The 17,869-nt window shown below is 36.3% G+C and overlaps 1 protein-coding gene across 1 annotated transcript in view; it reads right to left on the bottom strand.

Moving 5' to 3' along the window:
* Nucleotides 1–835: 835 nt before the first annotated feature.
* The window catches only part of LOC131155747 (uncharacterized), a 136,370-nt gene continuing 119,336 nt past the window's right edge, over nt 836–17,869 (bottom strand). Inside the window, exons 10-14 of the mRNA XM_058109127.1 lie at nt 16,442–16,538; nt 16,229–16,318; nt 15,147–15,200; nt 1,157–1,222; nt 836–1,079 (exon numbers count right to left, since the gene is read on the bottom strand). Coding sequence (XP_057965110.1) covers nt 927–1,079; nt 1,157–1,222; nt 15,147–15,200; nt 16,229–16,318; nt 16,442–16,538 — 460 coding nt within the window. The 3' untranslated portion in view covers nt 836–926. The remainder of the gene's footprint in view (nt 1,080–1,156; nt 1,223–15,146; nt 15,201–16,228; nt 16,319–16,441; nt 16,539–17,869) is intronic.

Below are 17,869 nucleotides of genomic sequence, written 5' to 3'. Positions count from 1 at the left end.
AAAAAAAAAAAAAAAAAAAAAAAAAAAAAAAAAAAAAAGGAGGGTCAACAAGAAAAAATTATGAACGGTTAATATCATTTAAAAAAACACTTTTTCTTAATAAAAAATCTTGTTAAGAGAAACATAAAACACAGAAATGGTGAATAACATAAGAAGAGGATCAGGAGCCCATGGATGCAACAGTAACAATGCAAGCAGTCCCCAACCCCTACGTTACTCTCCCTTTTTCCCTCGGACGCAAATATGCCAGAGCTTTTTTGAGCTGAAGTTGCCATAGTCCTTGAGCAAAGATAATAGGCCTGCATAAAAGATCTCGTTCCTTTCTGCCCTTTTTTTTTTGACGACTAATAGAAAAGGCTTATGCTTATCGAGCCCTTGAGAGGGTTTAGTTTTCCCTATTTTTCGCAAGGTAATCAGAATCAGCAATTGGTAGTCATTGATAAAAGAGAGAAATGCTGTGCATAAATCACTCACATATTCTTCTGAATTATATGTATATGCGGGATTAATTTGAAAAACCAATAGATATATACAAGAACAAACCATTTTTATTGGAAACATTTCTCTAATGAATTCCCCGGAAACTTCTGGTTTCTTAGATTATAGCACAAACGGCATGAGCGTGGGGATTTGAACTTTAGGATGTTAGGATGCCATGAGGCCAGTTTAGTTGTTGCCAACTCCCTGATGTGAGTGCTATGGTTGCACTGATCATTCTGCTCTACTTAATTTTACCCAAGGAAGAAACAGAACTAGGATGAGGGTGATTACCCTGTCGAGCAAGAAAATCATACAGCTCAGGTAGCTGCAAGGAAAATTTGGTAGAACAATTTGGTAGTGGAATATTCAAAGTTTATTTATATTTATATTTACAATTATATATACAGCTGAAGCAAAAAATAAAAGTTTGAGGACATGAATCGAAATTAATTAAGCAAACTATTCCAACGCTGTTTGAGGGCCTCATATGCCTCAGGACTGGGAATAGCCTGCACTCTGATCTGTCCATCAATATGTGACTCTGTCACCAGACCCAGCCTCGTCAATGTACCCATTGCCTCGTTGATAGGCATTTCAACCTGCAAACAATTGAGCCCAGCTATCAATGAATGCATAGTTATTGTGGATTATTGTGGAAAAAAATCCTCATTCGTACCTTCTTTTTAAACACATTGTACATGAATATCTCACATTTGTCCCCTATACTTTGGTGAGAAGCAGCCTACAATCCAAACAATTTTTGGGGATTTATTCAGTGAAGCACAATCAGTCACCAAGACTTGCATAATTGCGATTTTTCTATTCAACCAAGTGACCAGTTTTCAGAATTAAAACAAACTAAGTTGAAGATTTTATCACGACAAATTTACAATTACCACAGTAGTCCTATAGGATTCACTATTTCAAAAAATAAATTTTAAAAAATGCATATAAAAATCAAATGGAAAGACAAGTTCCCAACTAATGTTCCAACGCAGCAGGTATGTTGCTAACTATGAATGCAGAGAAGCATTTTGAAAGAAATCAAGAAACAAGAACACCCTGCAAATTGCATAAAACCCAAGGACCCAGTAACAAATGGTTTAAAGATAGGTCAGCACAGAGTTGGTGTCCATCAAAAGTTAATTAAGTGATTCTAGTTGTCTAACAAAGGCAATTAACTTGAGTTTCAGAAAAGTGAGTATAATGCAGTGTGTTAGGGAGTGACAATGAAATGGGGTAAATAAGAAAGAGTGAGACTGCTCTAACTGTATTCTCCAGGGATTTATTATAATGAATCTTTGTTTGCCTGTGTTATGTTTGTATGGTTATCCTCTTGGATGTGAATAAAACAAGTAGTCCTTTTCATTATGGTGTTTTGTTGCCTTGGTTTGGATTGTATCTTATTGCTTTATTAATACTCCTTGTATATGAATGTCTTGATCGTGTGATATCCTATTGTTCCTAGTTTCTCATGGATCTTGGGACTTATCTGGAGCTCATGTTTGCAAGCTTGAACGTGTGACTATTGGCCGACTCATCGCCCAGAGGTGGGGGGGGGGGGGGGGGGGGTAAGCTCTCAACGAGTGCCGTGCGACCCTTAATTGAGTCCTATATTGGGGGTTCGTGACAGTTGGTATCAGAGCACTGTGTGTGTGCAAGCATCATGAATGGTAACATGAGAAACAAGTTTGGAAAGATAGAGTGCATTGAGGCTCTTGAGACAACATGCTTGAAACTCCGAGGGTCGGTGGCAGACAAAGGACGACGACCACAACAATTTGAAGCTAGAGACCTGGTTCTTATAAAAGTGCCACCAGAGACATTTTGATTTCTTTGTGGCAAAGATCTACACGTTGATATGAAGGTCCAATCAAGGTGTTCTAAAAGGTGGGACACGCATCCTATCGACTTAAACAACCAGAGTGGATGAAAAGCCATAAACGACCAGTCCATTCGGTGTTTCATGTCTGTTAAAATTGAAGAAAGACTTTTTTCTATATTCAATATTCAACGTAACAAGTTGTATATGGTACATGAGAAAGGGAACAAGATTCCAAATTACTCCTAAATATCTGCTCTATAATAACTGTACAATAATTGATAGATGGAAGATAATGCCTAAATATTTGCTCTATAATAACTATACAATAATTTATAGATGGAAGGTGTAGATATTTCTCTAATACTCTCCCTCAACTTAGAGCATGGAGATCCGTAATGCCCAACTTGCGTGATAAGTTTTGGAAAGGCTCACGACCCAAAGCTTTGGTGAAGATATCGGCAAGCTGACTGTGAGTAGGAATGTGCTTAGTGAAGAGGAGGTCAACCCGTAACTTTTCACGAACATAACAATCAATTTCTATATATTTTGTACGTTCGTGAAAAACAAGATTCTGGGCAATGTCGCCGCTTGGTTGTCACAATATAATAGCATAGCTTGGGAATGCGGTACACCAAGATCATTTAAAAGAGTTTTGAGCCATGTAAATTCACAAGTAATGGAAGCAAGTGCCTAATACTCAGCTTTGGCGGAGGAGCAAGAAACTGCAATTTGTTTCTTAGTGCTCCAGGAAATGGGGCTAGTGCCCAACTGAATGAAAAAACCGGTGGTGGAGCAGCGAGTGAGGGGACAACTAGCCCAGTCCGAATCAGAATAGGCCGAGACTTGAAGAGGCAGTAGGAAAAAATAAGTCTTGGCCTGCAGATGCCTTAATGTATCGAAGAACACGTACAGTAGCATCATAATATGGTTGTCTGGGCTGGTGCATAAATTGGCTTAGAATGTTGACTGGAAATACAATGTCGGGACTAGTAATGGTGAGATATATCAAACGTCCAACGAGTTGTCGAAAAGAGCTTGGATTAGAGAGAAGATCACCATCAGTATTATTGAGCTTGAGGTTTTGTTCTATAGGAAAGTTGGCAGGACGAGCACAAAAAATGACCGCTATCAGTGAGGATGTCAAGAGCATATTTTCGTTGATTAAGAAATATGCCAGTAGAAGAGTGAGCAACTTCGAGGCCAAGAAAATATTTCAATTTGCCAAGATCATTGAGTTTGAATTTTTGAGCAAGCATGACTTTGAAATCGCTAATATCGGAAAAATCATTGCCTGTCATGAGAATGTCATCAACATAAACAAATGTGAGAGTAAAAGACTGACCCCGAGAGTGGGTGAAGAAAGAGTGATCGGCCTGAGATTGGGTGAAATCCTCAGCAAGTAAAACAGAAGATAATTTAGAAAACCAATTGCGAGAGGCTTGCTTAAGACCATAGAGTGATTTTTGAAGACGACAAACACGAGTCTCCCCCTGTTTGCAATAACCTAGTAGAGGGGTCATATAAACCTCCTCATCTAGGTCACCGTGGAGAAAAGCATCATTGACGTCCAATTGAAGGAGATGCCAATTTTGAGCTGCAGCCACTGCAAGAACACATCTAACAGTAACTAGTTTAGTAACATGAGCAAAAGTATCATGATAATCCAAACCTTTTACCCGAGTGTAGCCCTTGGCCACCAAGCAAGCTTTGTGTCACTTTTATGGATCCATCGGCCCGAATTTTTGTTTTGAACACCCACTTCCAGTCAATTGGTTTTTAACGAAGTGGAAGGTGTTGAAGAATCCAAGTATAATTGACTTCTAAGGCTTGGATTTCAGCAACCATGGCATCACGCCAATGTGGATGTAGCACAGTTTGAAAATATGAGGTGGGTTTGGGATATTGGGACATAACAGAAAGAAAAGCCAAATGTTGATTAGAAAAATGATGATAAGATTAAAAAGAGGAGAGTTAGTGAACTATACCTGAGGAAGATCTTGAAACTTGTGAAGCCGTGGAGGACTTTGGTAAAAGAGGACATATATAATTGTCCAAGTAAGAGGGATGTGTGACAGCTCGTTTTGGCCGTGAAGAGATGGGTGGAGGGGGTGGTGGGGAAGAGGGTGAGGGTGTCGGTGAGGATACCAAGAGAGAAGGAGGGAGAGATGAGGGACTAGGGGTAGGTGTGTTTGGTTGGGTAGGTAAAGTGTAGGAAGGGTGGATATCAGGAATAGGAAGGGGAAGGACTAGAGAAGATGGAGGATTTGGAGGTATGAGATGATAGGGAAAAATATTTTCTTCAAAAGTGACATCACGAGAAATGAAAATTTTTTTGTTTTAAAGATCATATACACGATAAGCCTTATGATGAGCAGGATAGCCTAAGAAAACACATCGAAGAGCACGAGGAGAGAATTTATCGCGATGTTGGCGAGCAATTTGGGCATAGCACAAACACCCAAACACTCGCAAGCAAGTATACGATGGTGGTTTCTGAAAAAGAAATTCAAAAGGTGACTTATGAGTGAGGTTTGGTGAAGGAGTGCGGTTAACTAAATAAGTGGCTATGAGAATGCATCCACCCCAAAAAGAGATAGGAGGATTGGCTTGAAAACGTAAACACCGAGCCACATTAAAAAGATGGTGATGTTTACAGTCGGAAACGCCATTCTGTTGAGGTGTATCCACACATGTGTGCTCGTGAATAATGCCTTGATCGTGAAAAAAGGTTTGAAGCGGATTGGATAGAAATTCTTTACCATTATTAGTGCGCACATGCTTAATAGTGTCATTGAATTGATTTTTAATCATGGTGCAAAAATTTTTAAGGCAAGTGAAATTATCAGATTTCATGTGCATAAGATAGACCCATGTATTAGGCGAATAGTCATCCACAATTGTTAAAAACTAATGTGCAACAGAAAGTGAAGCTGTAGGATAACCACCCCATATGTCACAATAAATCCGATTAAAACAAAATGTGCTCTTATTTGTATTCAAAGAAAAAGGTAAACAAGTGTGTTTTGCTCTAGCACAAACATCACAAGGCAAATGAGAACAAGAAATATTTAAAGTTTTCGGAATACATAAAATAGAAGGGTGACCAAGATGTTGATGCCAAAGAATAGTGTCAAAATCACGCTGAGAGTGGAAAACTGAGACGAAGAGAGGTATATAGTGGTAAAGTCCATCCCGTACTTCACCCGTTACAATTAGCCTCCTCATTGATAGGTCCTGAAAAACACAAAAGGTAGGAAAAAATATAGCAACACAATTGAGATCAGTGGTGAGTTTGTTGATGGACAATAAATTAAATTCAAATGAATGCACATAAAGAACATTTGAAAGAGAGAGATGAAGAGAAAAATGCATAGTGCCGATATGCGTCATAGGAACAATGTCACCATTTGGAAACTTAATGGGGCATGGTTGATTAAGAAGTTGAACATTATCAAGAAAAGACAAATTGGAAGTCATATGATCTGAGGCACCTGAATCAACAATCCATTCAGTATAGAAAAAGAAACAAAATGACAAGAGGCAAGGTTACCAGCAAAATTGGCAGAGTTGGTGTTCGAGGGCGATAAAAGATCCAGGAGTTGACGGTATTGTTCGCTAGTGAGACTAGGGATAGCAATCTCAGAAGAAGTTGAAGAACTTGTGACAATATTTGCAGCCGTTGAAGAACTAGATTTTCTATTGGGTGTTCCACGAGATTAAGACTTGTTGTTGGGATAAACATGTAACCTATAATAGTGTGCTTTCCAATGACCATCACGGCCACGGTGGTCACATTTTGGACAACCACGCCCTCACCCCTTGCTATCAAGAGAATGAGAAAAATTACGAGGAACTGCCATGGCAGCAGATTCGGTTGGAACACTAGAGATATGAAGAAGGTGCTGCTTCTCTTCTTGATGCAAAATTGAATAGACCTTGGTAACGGAAGGTAAAGGATCCATGGCCAAAATTGGCTACGGATGGAAGCATATGAGTCATGTAGCCCCATCAAAAACTGAAAAACATGCTTAGTGTCTTGCATTTGAATTAATTCTTTTAAGACGCCACAAGTGCATTGTGGTGTGGAGACAAGCATGACGAGTTCATCCTAATGATCTTTAAGTGTTGTAAAACACACAAAGATGGTCATGGAGCATTGGGTAAGAGTAGCAATGCCATGCTTCAACTTGAAAATTCTAGGATTGTTGCTTTGAGAGAAACGATCCTCAACATCACGGGGACATTCATGATAGATCAGGGTGTGAACAATGGATTTATCAATGGAGTTGAGGATCCATGATAAGATCATATCACTGCAACGTTCCCACAAATGAGTTTCTGCTGAGGAGGACGTTGGTTTAGGAAGGGTACCATTAACAAACCAAATTTATTTTTGGCATTCAAGGCCATTTTCATAGCCCTCTTCCATGTAGGATAATTGTCACCATTGAGAAGAGTGGAGACGAGGATAGCACCTAAGTGATCAGCAAAATGGACAAAATACGGAGAAGACACATCCAGAATTGATGGGGATGTTAGATTGGAGGAGGAGACCTCCGGAGATGTGATGTTAGACATGATTGCAGAAAAAAAAAAAAATTCAAACGGTATTGAAAAAAATATACGCAGGGAACCTGCTCTGATACCATGTTAAAATTGAAGAAAGACTTTGATGCGAACCTCAATCGACACGCGTTGAGACCCAGCAAACAATGTTGGAATGCTTGCCCAAGAAAGCTAAAATTCAGATTTTTGGATAGATATGAATGGTAGACCTCGACCCGTTGTTTACGACAAACAAGAACTTTGGTATATATGACCTCAACCCGTTGTTTGGTGCGAAACACGAACCTTGGTATAAGGAAGACGCCACAAACGGTGGTGGAAAGCCGTTTGATAAGTCATTGGTGAACGCCACGGGAAATCCCAATAAGTTCGAAAAGTTCTTCAAAAGAACCAAGAAGAAACAAAGCCTCAATGCCTCACATTTTTATTCTCTTCCTTTCCTTCTTACAATGGTGAGATATATATAGCTAGTATGGGAGACAAGGACATTAAACACTTAACAATTCCCACACAAATATGGGAGACAAGAACATTAAATACTTAGCAATTCCCATACAAACATGGGAGACAAGGACATTAAATATTTAGCAATTCCCATACAAACATAGGAGACAAGGACATTAAATATACCAACTTACAAGACACATTAATGACTCTCACAACTTACTAAAAATCTATGCAAGCTAAGTTGCCTTGCAATACACCTTTAAGTCAAATCCCATATTTGAATTAGCACACAATTATTAATAAGGAGATTAGAGCCATTAAGCAAGATTAGCTCCATCACAAACTTGAATTCAGTTTAGTAAGTCTTCATCTTTCTTTGGGCCATGCTTGGAGTGCCCCATTTTTGAATAAGCCCAAATATCTTGAATCAGCCCGTGAAGTATTTCTTTGATGTTCTAGGATCTCGCTCTAATGAGAGGCCCAACTAAAACATGTAATGGATCCTTCCATGGTGCTTATTGATTCTCATCATTCCCCCACTCTTCAAAAGGATTCGACCTCGAATCCATTCCATGTAATATTAAACCAATAAGACAAGAAAATATTGTAGAAACAACGAATCAAAGGAGTAGGAAAAAAAAAAAAAATTCTTTTTGCTTTCTTTTCTTTTTGACTGTCTCCTTCTTCTTCTTTTTTTTTTCTTTTCTGACGTATCTTTTTTTTTTTTCTTTCCAACTTGCTACACGTAATGAAACAAAACATAAGATAAAAGATAGTAAACCTGATTTTAGTGCCTAAGCTCTGATACCAAATGATGCGAACCTCAATCAACGCGCAAGAAGAAACAAAGCCTCAATGCCTCACATTTTTATTCTATTCCTTTCCTTCTTACAATGGTGAGATATATATAGCTAGTATGGGAGACAAGGACATTAAACACTTAACAATTCCCACACAAACATGGGAGACAAGAACATTAAATACTTAACAATTCCCATACAAACATGGGAGACAAGGAATTGCTAAATATTTAATGTCCTTGTCTCCCATGTTTGTATGGGAATTGCTAAATATTTAATGTCCTTGTCTCCCATGTTTGTATGGGAATTGTTAAGTATTTAATGTTCTTGTCTCCCATGTTTGTGTGGGAATTGTTAAGTGTTTAATGTCCTTGTCTCCCATACTAGCTATATATATCTCACCATTGTAAGAAGGAAAGGAAGAGAATAAAAATGTGAGGCATTGAGGCTTTGTTTCTTCTTGGTTCTTTTGAAGAACTTTTCGAACTTATCGGGATTTCCCGTGGCGTTCACCAATGACTTATCAAACGGCTTTCCACCACCGTTTGTGGCGTCTTCCTTATACCAAGGTTCGTGTTTCGCACCAAACAACGGGTTGAGGTCATATATACCAAAGTTCTTGTTTGTCGTAAACAACGGGTCGAGGTCTACCATTCATATCTATCCAAAAATCTGAATTTTAGCTTTCTTGGGCAAGCATTCCAACATTGTTTGCTGGGTCTCAACGCGTGTCGATTGAGGTTCGCATCAGACTTTTTTCTATATTCAATATTCAACATAACAAATTGTATATAATACATGAGAAAGGGAACAAGATCCCAAATTACTCCTAAATATATGCTCTATAATAACAATACAATAATTGATAGATGGAAGGTAATGCCTAAATATCTGCTCTATAATAACTGTACAATAATTTATAGATGGAATGTGTAGATATTTCTCTAATAATGTCAGCCACTTAAAGCCATTCCACGTTGATGGAGCAAATCCGCACCGACAAAAATTAAGGAGATCAATAATTTCCAGAAGGCAGACGGTAAACAGAGATGTCCAGGAGATCCTTGCAGAAAGAGTTGTCAACGAAGACGGTTGTCAACAACAACAATATCTGGTTAAGTGGATAGGACTGGAAGAAGAAGAGAACAATTGGGAGGCAGAAAACCTCCAGCATGCCACATAGAATATTGAAGATTTCATAAATTCCAAGATGACACCAACATCAAAAGATTGAAGAGTCCTTCTACAGAAAATCAACAAAGACGTCAACAAAATAAGGGGGAGGATGTTATGGAGTGACAATGTAATGGGGTAAATGGCCGGGGAGGGGGGGGGGGGGGGGGGGCGGGGGGGGGGGGAGAGACTACTCTAACTTTATTCTCTAGGGATTTATTATAATGAATCTTTGTTTTCTTATGTTATGTTTGTATGGTTATCCTTCTGGATGTGAATAAAACAAGTAGTTCTTTTTCATTATGGTGTTTTATTGCCTTGGATTGGGATTTATCTTATTGCTTTATTAATATTCCTTGTATATGAATGTCTTCCTTCGGTGATATCCTGTCGTTCCTAGTTTCTCATGGATCTTGGGACTTATTTGGTGCTCGTGTTTGCAAGCTTGCATATGGGACTATTGGCCGACTCATCGGGGAGGGGGGGGGGGGGGGGAGCTCTCAACGAGTGCTTACTCATGGATCTTGAGACTTATTTGGTGCTTGTGTTTGCAGGCTTGCATGTGTGACTATAGGCTGACTCATCGGGGGGAGGGGGGGGGGGGGAGCTCTCAATGAGTGCCCGCGCGACCATTAATCGAGTCCTATTTGGGGAGTCTGTGACACAGTGCCTATTTGGTAGCATTTCTTTTTTCCTTTTTTGATTGGACAGCTTGCCTCGAGGTCTTTAATTTTTTTTTTCTTTTCTATAACAAGTTCTTTAATCCAATTCATATAAAATTCGCTCATAGTCAAAGCTCACATATAATGTAAATCAGGCTAGGATTTTCGAACACATTAGACTTTAGATCATAAAAAACAAAGAAGAAAAGGACAAAGATCCTTTTTGCTTCAAAGTGGCAAACTTATTGAATGTCAAGTCAATTTTTTCAAAGCTTTGTATCAAAATAAAAGCAATAGAATAACAAGAAAATTTTCAGATCCATAAATTTGATTTTTGAATGGTATGTGTCGAAACAAACGATCTGAATTCATATGGCTAATATATAAGCATTCTGCATGTAAACCTTTGAGTCCTTGTTGCTAGAAATGGCCCATCTATCAGTTGACATAATAGTGTAAAGAAACCTATTGATATAACTTGTTCTTCAAAGTGATAAATGTATTTTTTTTAAATTGTTTCATTGTCAAGTTGGAAAAAAAGTTACTTTGCTTCAACTCAAAAATCATGCTATATCTACATAGCATGGTTTACAAAGGCGAAGTTCAAAGAAGTTTGTTTCGTACACCAAAGCCCTCTTGACTTGGATCATCTTCTATAATCTGCATGTTTTACATTCACTAAAGTAACTAATAAGATCAAAGCAACCAAGAAATGTACAACAGCAACAAACCAAGCCTCAAGTCCCACTTTGTGGGGGTTAGCTACATGAATCATTTTATGCCAATTTATAGCAAGTTCCTCCAACAAGTTCAAGGCTATTAAATCCTTACTATTTCATTGCAAGTTATTTTAGCTCTACCTCTACCACTTCTACTACCCCTCACATTTACTAGCTCACTCTTCCTTAATGACGCACTATTTGGCCTATGTTGTGGGTGTGCAAATCATCTGAGCCATCCCTATCTTATCTTTATTTCCATAGAAGTTACACATAACTTATTGTGAATATGTTCATTCCTTAATTTATCTTCTAACATTATACCACTCATCCATCTTAGCATTCTTATCTTGGCAACTTTTACTTTTTGGATATGTTGTTTCTTAGTCGCCAACATTCTGATCCATACAGCATACCTGGTCTTATAACTCCAATAGAACTTTCCCTTTGAATTTTAAGGGTATTCTACAACTACACGGCACACTTGAAACACTTCTCCTTTTTGCCCAACTTGCTTTACTTATGTGTTACATCTTCAATTTCTCTTTCAACTTGTGTAATAGATCCAAAGAATCAAAATCTACAATTACACGGCACACTTGAAACACTTCTCCTTTTTGCCCGACTTGCTTTAATTATATGTGTTACATCTTCAATTTCTCTTTCAACTTGTGTAATAGATCCAAGGTATCAAAATCTACTAGTGCTATTGATTTTTTGACCATCAAATTTAAACTTTTTTCCAATATTCCTCCTATTATGACTAAAATTACATTTCATATATATTCCTTTTTTTTTCTTTCTATTTATCCTGAAACTTCTAGATTCTAAAGCTTCGCTGCCTAATTTTAACTCAGATTCTACTCCACCACTAGTTTCATTAATCAAGACCATGGTCTTAAATTTCCACGAAATTGTCGAAATTTCCGTTGAAATTTTTGATTTCCATCACCCTCGAAATCAAAATGGCAATCGATTTCCGTCTTGCATAATTTCCATCGAAATCTTAAAGAATCATCTAAAATTTGTCGAAATCTCGAAATTTGTCGAAATCTTAACTATACAATGAAATTTTATCAGAATTCAAATGAGAGATTTAAGAGATTTAAGAGTGAAGTGAAATTTCTCTTTTAATTTATATTATTTATTTTATCGAAACAAAAGATTATTACAAGTTCTTTTGAAATTATATGGAAAAATAAGCTTATAGTAACATTTTATTTAGCCATTTATGTCTACATTATCATTATTTGTATAAGAAATAATATTTAAATTATTTATGAATTTCATTTGTATTAACTGAATATGTTTAATGTGCATTATCTTACAAATATGTTTGATACACATACTATTTTACAACTTTTCCACCTCATACAAAACAAAGATGTATTTAATTTGTAATATATTAGTCCTAAAACTTATATTATTACGTTTGTTAACCATTTCTAAAGTTTCACAAAGAATTTCATGCTTTACTACTAATTTCCGTTATTTTTTCAAATTGAATCGAAATCGAAATTTCCATCGAAATTTTCATACTTTTGGAGCTTCGAAATTTGAGTCGAAATCGAAATTTAAGACCTTGATCAAGACAATATCATCTGCAAATAACATATACCATAAAACCTTATTTTGGATACTCTTAGTGAGTTCATCCATCACTAGAGCAAAAAGATAAGGGCTTAAAGCAGATTCTTGATCTACGCATATTATGATTGGAAATCCCCTAACCTCTCCACATGTAATTCTTTGATGTACGCCTATCATGATTGGAAATTCCCTAATCTCTCCACTTGTAGTCATAACACTAGTCATTTACTCCACCATACATATCCATAATGACAATATTATACCTACTACATACATCCATTTTTTTATAAGACTCACCAATAGAACTTTCCTATATACCCTATTATACGTTTACTCTAACTCGACAAAATACCATATGCAAGTCCCTCTTCTTTCGTTAAACTTTTCTATTAATCTTATTAAAAGATAAGATTCTGTAGTAGAACCCCCCCAAACATAAAACAAAATTGATTTTCTATCGCAATGATTTAAAACCTTAATTTTTGCTTAACTACCTTTTCCCACAATTTCATTATATGACACAAGTTTAATTTCACGATAGTTATTACAATTTTAAATATCTAAAACAACCAAGAAAAGTATTTACAAAAAATTAAATAATATTATCATCGGTAACTGAAATATTGTTCAACACCACCATCACCAAAGCCTTAGTCACACTAGGTGGGATTAACTACATAAATAGTTCTCCACCATTCTGCTTTATCTAGGACAACATTATTTGAAAATTGAAGTGCTGCCAAATCCTTTCTTACTACCTACATCCAAGTTATTTTATGTCTACAAATCCTCCAATTGCAACCACAAATATCAGTTAAATCACTCTTTCTCACTAGTGCAGCATCTAGTCAATGTAATTAGTGCCCAAACAATCCATAACACCCTTCTTATTTTTTCTTCTATTTATGTAGCACATAACTCTTATGGAACCGTTCATTCCTCAACTCATCTTTTAGGACAACATTCATCCATTTTAATATCCTCATTTCAGGTACAATAATTTTTCCTATCTTTGTTCTTAACTACATAACATTAGAACCATATAACTTAGCTTATCGATAACCGCACTGTAGAAATTCCTTTCTTTTTTCATGGCTAGCAAAAGTGTTTCTCCATTTTAACCAGCATGCTTTAACCTTGTGCATCACATCCTCAATTTCTCCTACTTGTATAGAGGTAATACAATGTGCTATTACTACCAAGATAAACCTTTTCTTCATTTTTTCTTATATAATTACTAAAATTGCATTCAATATTTCCAACTTGTTTCTACTAATCTTGAAACCTATATATTAAATCCTATTTCCTTAAATTCTAGCTTAGATTCTATTCCTCCTCTAATTTCATCTCCATTGAGCAAAAACCTCCATGGAACTATATCTTAGTATAAGTTAGTAAGGGTATGATGGTCATTGTGATGTAAATGGCATATCTTATAAATAAAGAGGGAGAGTCATTGCTTCATTAGAGTTTCCAAATTTACTAAACATTGTAACATGGCATCAGATCGACAGTTGCAAGCATTTCCTAGGTTCTATTCTTGTTGCCCGCATTTATCATCTATTTGTTAAAGCTATCTTATTTCCTCATAATAAGTTTTAACCATGTTATTTATTGTTTGTTTACCTCACTGTTTGCAATTAAGGCTTGATATAGATTGTTGGCCCACGGCCCAACTATTGTCTTTGCCCCATCATCCTCCCTAGTCTTCATCTCATCCGGTCCTTCTACGCCTGGATCATTCTAATTTATAGGTGTAAATATGATAGAGTAAAGCTTCTTCCAAATCCTAAAGCTATGCTTCTGGTTTCTTGATGACCTGGCTTCCCATGATATTGACCATCCTACTGTTGTCCAGAAGGTATTTGCATTTGTGCTTGTCAAATCTATAGTTCTCCCATGTGATTTCTTGTCACCTTCCCTTCTCAAGTCTGGGTCTGAAACCTTATCCCATTCTGAATTGAGGGCTGAAATAATTCAGAAAAGGTATGCTTTACATGATATGCCTCTTCCTGTTGATAAGTATGAGGTTGGACATCGTTGGGTGTATACTATGAAGATCGATCATAATGGAACTATGGCTTGCCTTAAAGTTTGTTTTGTTGCCAAAGGATATAGTTAGGTGGATAACTTGTCATAACATTTGGAGATTTTCCTTCTTGTTATGCTCAAAGGTGTTTCAGAGGACGGAGACTAAAAAAATTTAGAGGTGAGCACATTTTAAAATATAATTTGTCCACATTTTCCAATTAGTTAAAGCCTTTTTCCTCCATGCATATGTGGCATGACTAAACCAACACATGGCCCATGCTAAATAAACAACAAATGCCACTTGTTGCAATGTAGTAAATTACTGCACCATCCCCAATGTCTCATGTAGAGATTATAATTAACTCACTTCCAAGTGTACTTTTGTATACACAATAAATTGACCCACAAACAAAAAATGCAAACAACCATGACCACCTGTTTCCCTACTAAATCACAATGGAAAGCTGGAAACAGAGATTGGAAATGACTATTTATGGTGCACTGCTATTTTCAGGACTTTGTCGTGTTCTCCTGTTTTGTAGTATTTCAAAAGGAGTCTGGCACTGATATTCAGCATGATTGAAGAGCACTGTTAACTTGAATTTGTCAATATTTTTCTTTTTGTTATGTTCTCTGTTGGAGGATGTCCTTTATATTCCTATCTTTTGTGTGATTAATAAATATTCTTCTTTTATTAAAAAAAAAAAATCCATAGTGACCTCTATGTATCTACTACTTGCTCTCTCCCTTCTGCCCTACATAATGATCAGAGGGGAAAAATTCACATGAGGCTCCTTGATTATCTGAATATTTAATAGAACAGAAATAAATAATAGTCAAGGGGAAGCCAGACCTGGCCTTTGTCCATGTTGAGTAGAACTGCATAGGCCAAAATGGCTTCCTTATACTGCAATATAAGAGTGTCAGGAGATGAGGAATCAGAGAAACAAAAACACAGTGGAACTTCGTAAAACCCATGTTAAAAAGAAAAACAGATAAAACGTGATATTTTCTCAGTCATTTTTTTTTTTCAAAGCAAAGAATTATATGATGAAAATACGAAGAACAACATATAAAATAAAATAACGGGAAGAACAAGAAATCCCCCCATTACAAGGAAAACAGCATGACAAAATAGAAAATAACAAGAAATACTAAGAGAGTAGTGCCACCAACCAATCCTGCTGTTAAGTCTTCCAGGGATACATGCTAAAAGAAGCCACTTTCTGAGCACCAAAGGGAACAAGGAACTTCCCTCTGCTCTGAAGCATGCTAATAGAAGTGGCTACACCTTTAATGATCATAGCATTTCTTTCCAACCAAATACACCAAATGATAGCCAGAGTCCTACAGCAGTATAGACCTCTCTTTCCTCTTCCCAAACCCTCTAAACATAACAGTGAATAATTTCCCCAAAGAGGAGGGGCACACCCAATTTTTACCAAAAATCCCAAACAAGTTATTCCAGAGAACCCAAGTGGATAGACAATTAGAAACAATTGAGCAATTCTCCCCACTCATAAAGCAAAAGACACAAACATCAAGAGACAATACATTGCTAGGTCTTTGCTTCCAAAGCCAGTCATTAGTATTGTTTTCTCAAGTCATAATTTATTTTATTGAGAACTTGCAAGTTTGGAAACAATTTGTTCTGCTTCTTTGTTCTCTTCTTTAAAACTGACCACATGAAATACATTTTGCAACACCTGCTTTAGTTCCCAAAGTGGCAGCATGTGCGCTGGTTCCCATTACTGGAACAAGTTTCAGTTTCTTTAAAAAGAAAATCAAACCAGAAACAACAGTTTCAGTTTTTTAAAAATTAATCAAACAAAAAACAAAATGAAAAAAAACAAGAAAATAGAAGCACCACAAAGTCGACATCTCCAGATGCATCTGTGTTTAATAGAAATTTATAAGATAAAGAAATATTCTCACTTGCTGCTGTTCAGAAGCATCCAAAAGAAAATGAACTGAGCCAAATCCACTTGCTAGGGTTTTCTCATAAAGTGTCCTGTTGACTAGAAGCTGTAATAATAAAATCACTGTAAGATACTAAATTGTGAAATACACCATAAAGTGATTATAAGAACAAAAAATACATGGTAATGTTTTAAATCAAAGAAATTATCATAAATTCATAAAACTCACTTGATACCTATCCCATGTTTGTTTGTAACCCAAAAACACGCGAGTTGCATATAATACAAGGGCACTGACAGCGATCACATCAAGAAGCACTGCTGATCTGTAAAAAAAATAAGTCAAATACTGCAATCAACACTTAATGAACTGAAGTTCTTTTTTTAAACAAAGAAATTTGTTAAGAGAAGAAAGAGAAAAAAAGAACACACAAAGAAGGATATGGCATCCTTCCAGCCAACAAAAAAATTAAGGTATGCATCACAAGGCTAATGAAGCAAAAGAATAAGTAAATTCCGCACCAAAAAACTAAAATTTTAATGAAATGCAGTCCGAAAATAGAAATTCATACTCAATAAGTACAAAAGTATAAGGTAAAAGGAAAAAAGAGAAGAGTGTCAGCACGCACGGACCAGGATCAAAGGCCTTGACGGGGATGGCTATCCAAAAATGAGTATGGTTTGGGCGTTATCTTGCACTTTATTGGTTTGACGGAGTTGCCACTAACCTTCTTCACCTAGGTGTGGTTTCGTTCACCTAATTATTATCAATTGATTAGTCTCTAGCTAATCCTAGGGTCCAAAGAACTGATAGTCCATAGTCTACATACCAAAATCAAATTTGGGAGTTCAGTTATGTGAGGGGAAAGTACTAGCACCCCTATACACCCATCCTTTCGAACGGTACCATGGTAATTTAGAATGTTCAAACATTAATCAGGCACGGTCTTTAACTTTCACTTTAATAAATAAGGCTAACTTTCCTTCAAATATTGTTCGACCTTATGACCATCAAGTATCTCGTCAAAGTCATAAGGCTTCTCCAAGTTCCATCGTGGGATTGATTTTTTTTTTTTTTTTATTTCATTCAATTTGATTCACTCACAACTTCAAAAAAGCTTTGAATCTCATCTACAACAATTGGTTTAAGACTTTCAAAAATGCCACCTATCGCCTCATTAAAACATCAAAGCACCATACGTCTATGCCATACATGAAATGATGTATTCAATAAAAGCTGAATGACACGAATTGACATGCATAGACTTCCATCCAGGTATATTGAATCATACAATCAATGTCATCCACATACATGAAATTAATAAACAACCATATTTACCGAAAATGAGCTGAAAATTTTATGTAAAAAAACATGAAGTTGTACTCACCCTTGGACCCCCTTTCTTTATTTTTTCACCTAAGAACCTATTTTAAGACCACATCAATGCTCAAAAAAGTCCTAACACTCAAATAACCTACTGGAAATTTGGGAACTCTTTTGGTATTTTATTTAAATATTCATAATTTTTTTTTGGATTTTGAATCAATTAATAACAACTAAAAATTAAGCAAAATTCAATAAATAAAACAAATCAAGAAATTAAAACAAAAAACTAAGATAGTAGTAGATCCAAAAAATAAAGAAGAAAACACCACA

The sequence above is a fragment of the Malania oleifera genome, chromosome 5, assembly GCF_029873635.1.
Source record: "Malania oleifera isolate guangnan ecotype guangnan chromosome 5, ASM2987363v1, whole genome shotgun sequence".
In the NCBI taxonomy this organism is placed as follows: domain Eukaryota; kingdom Viridiplantae; phylum Streptophyta; class Magnoliopsida; order Santalales; family Ximeniaceae; genus Malania; species Malania oleifera.
Note: the sequence above shows the minus strand (reverse complement) of the source record. Positions and strands in the feature narration are given on the sequence as shown.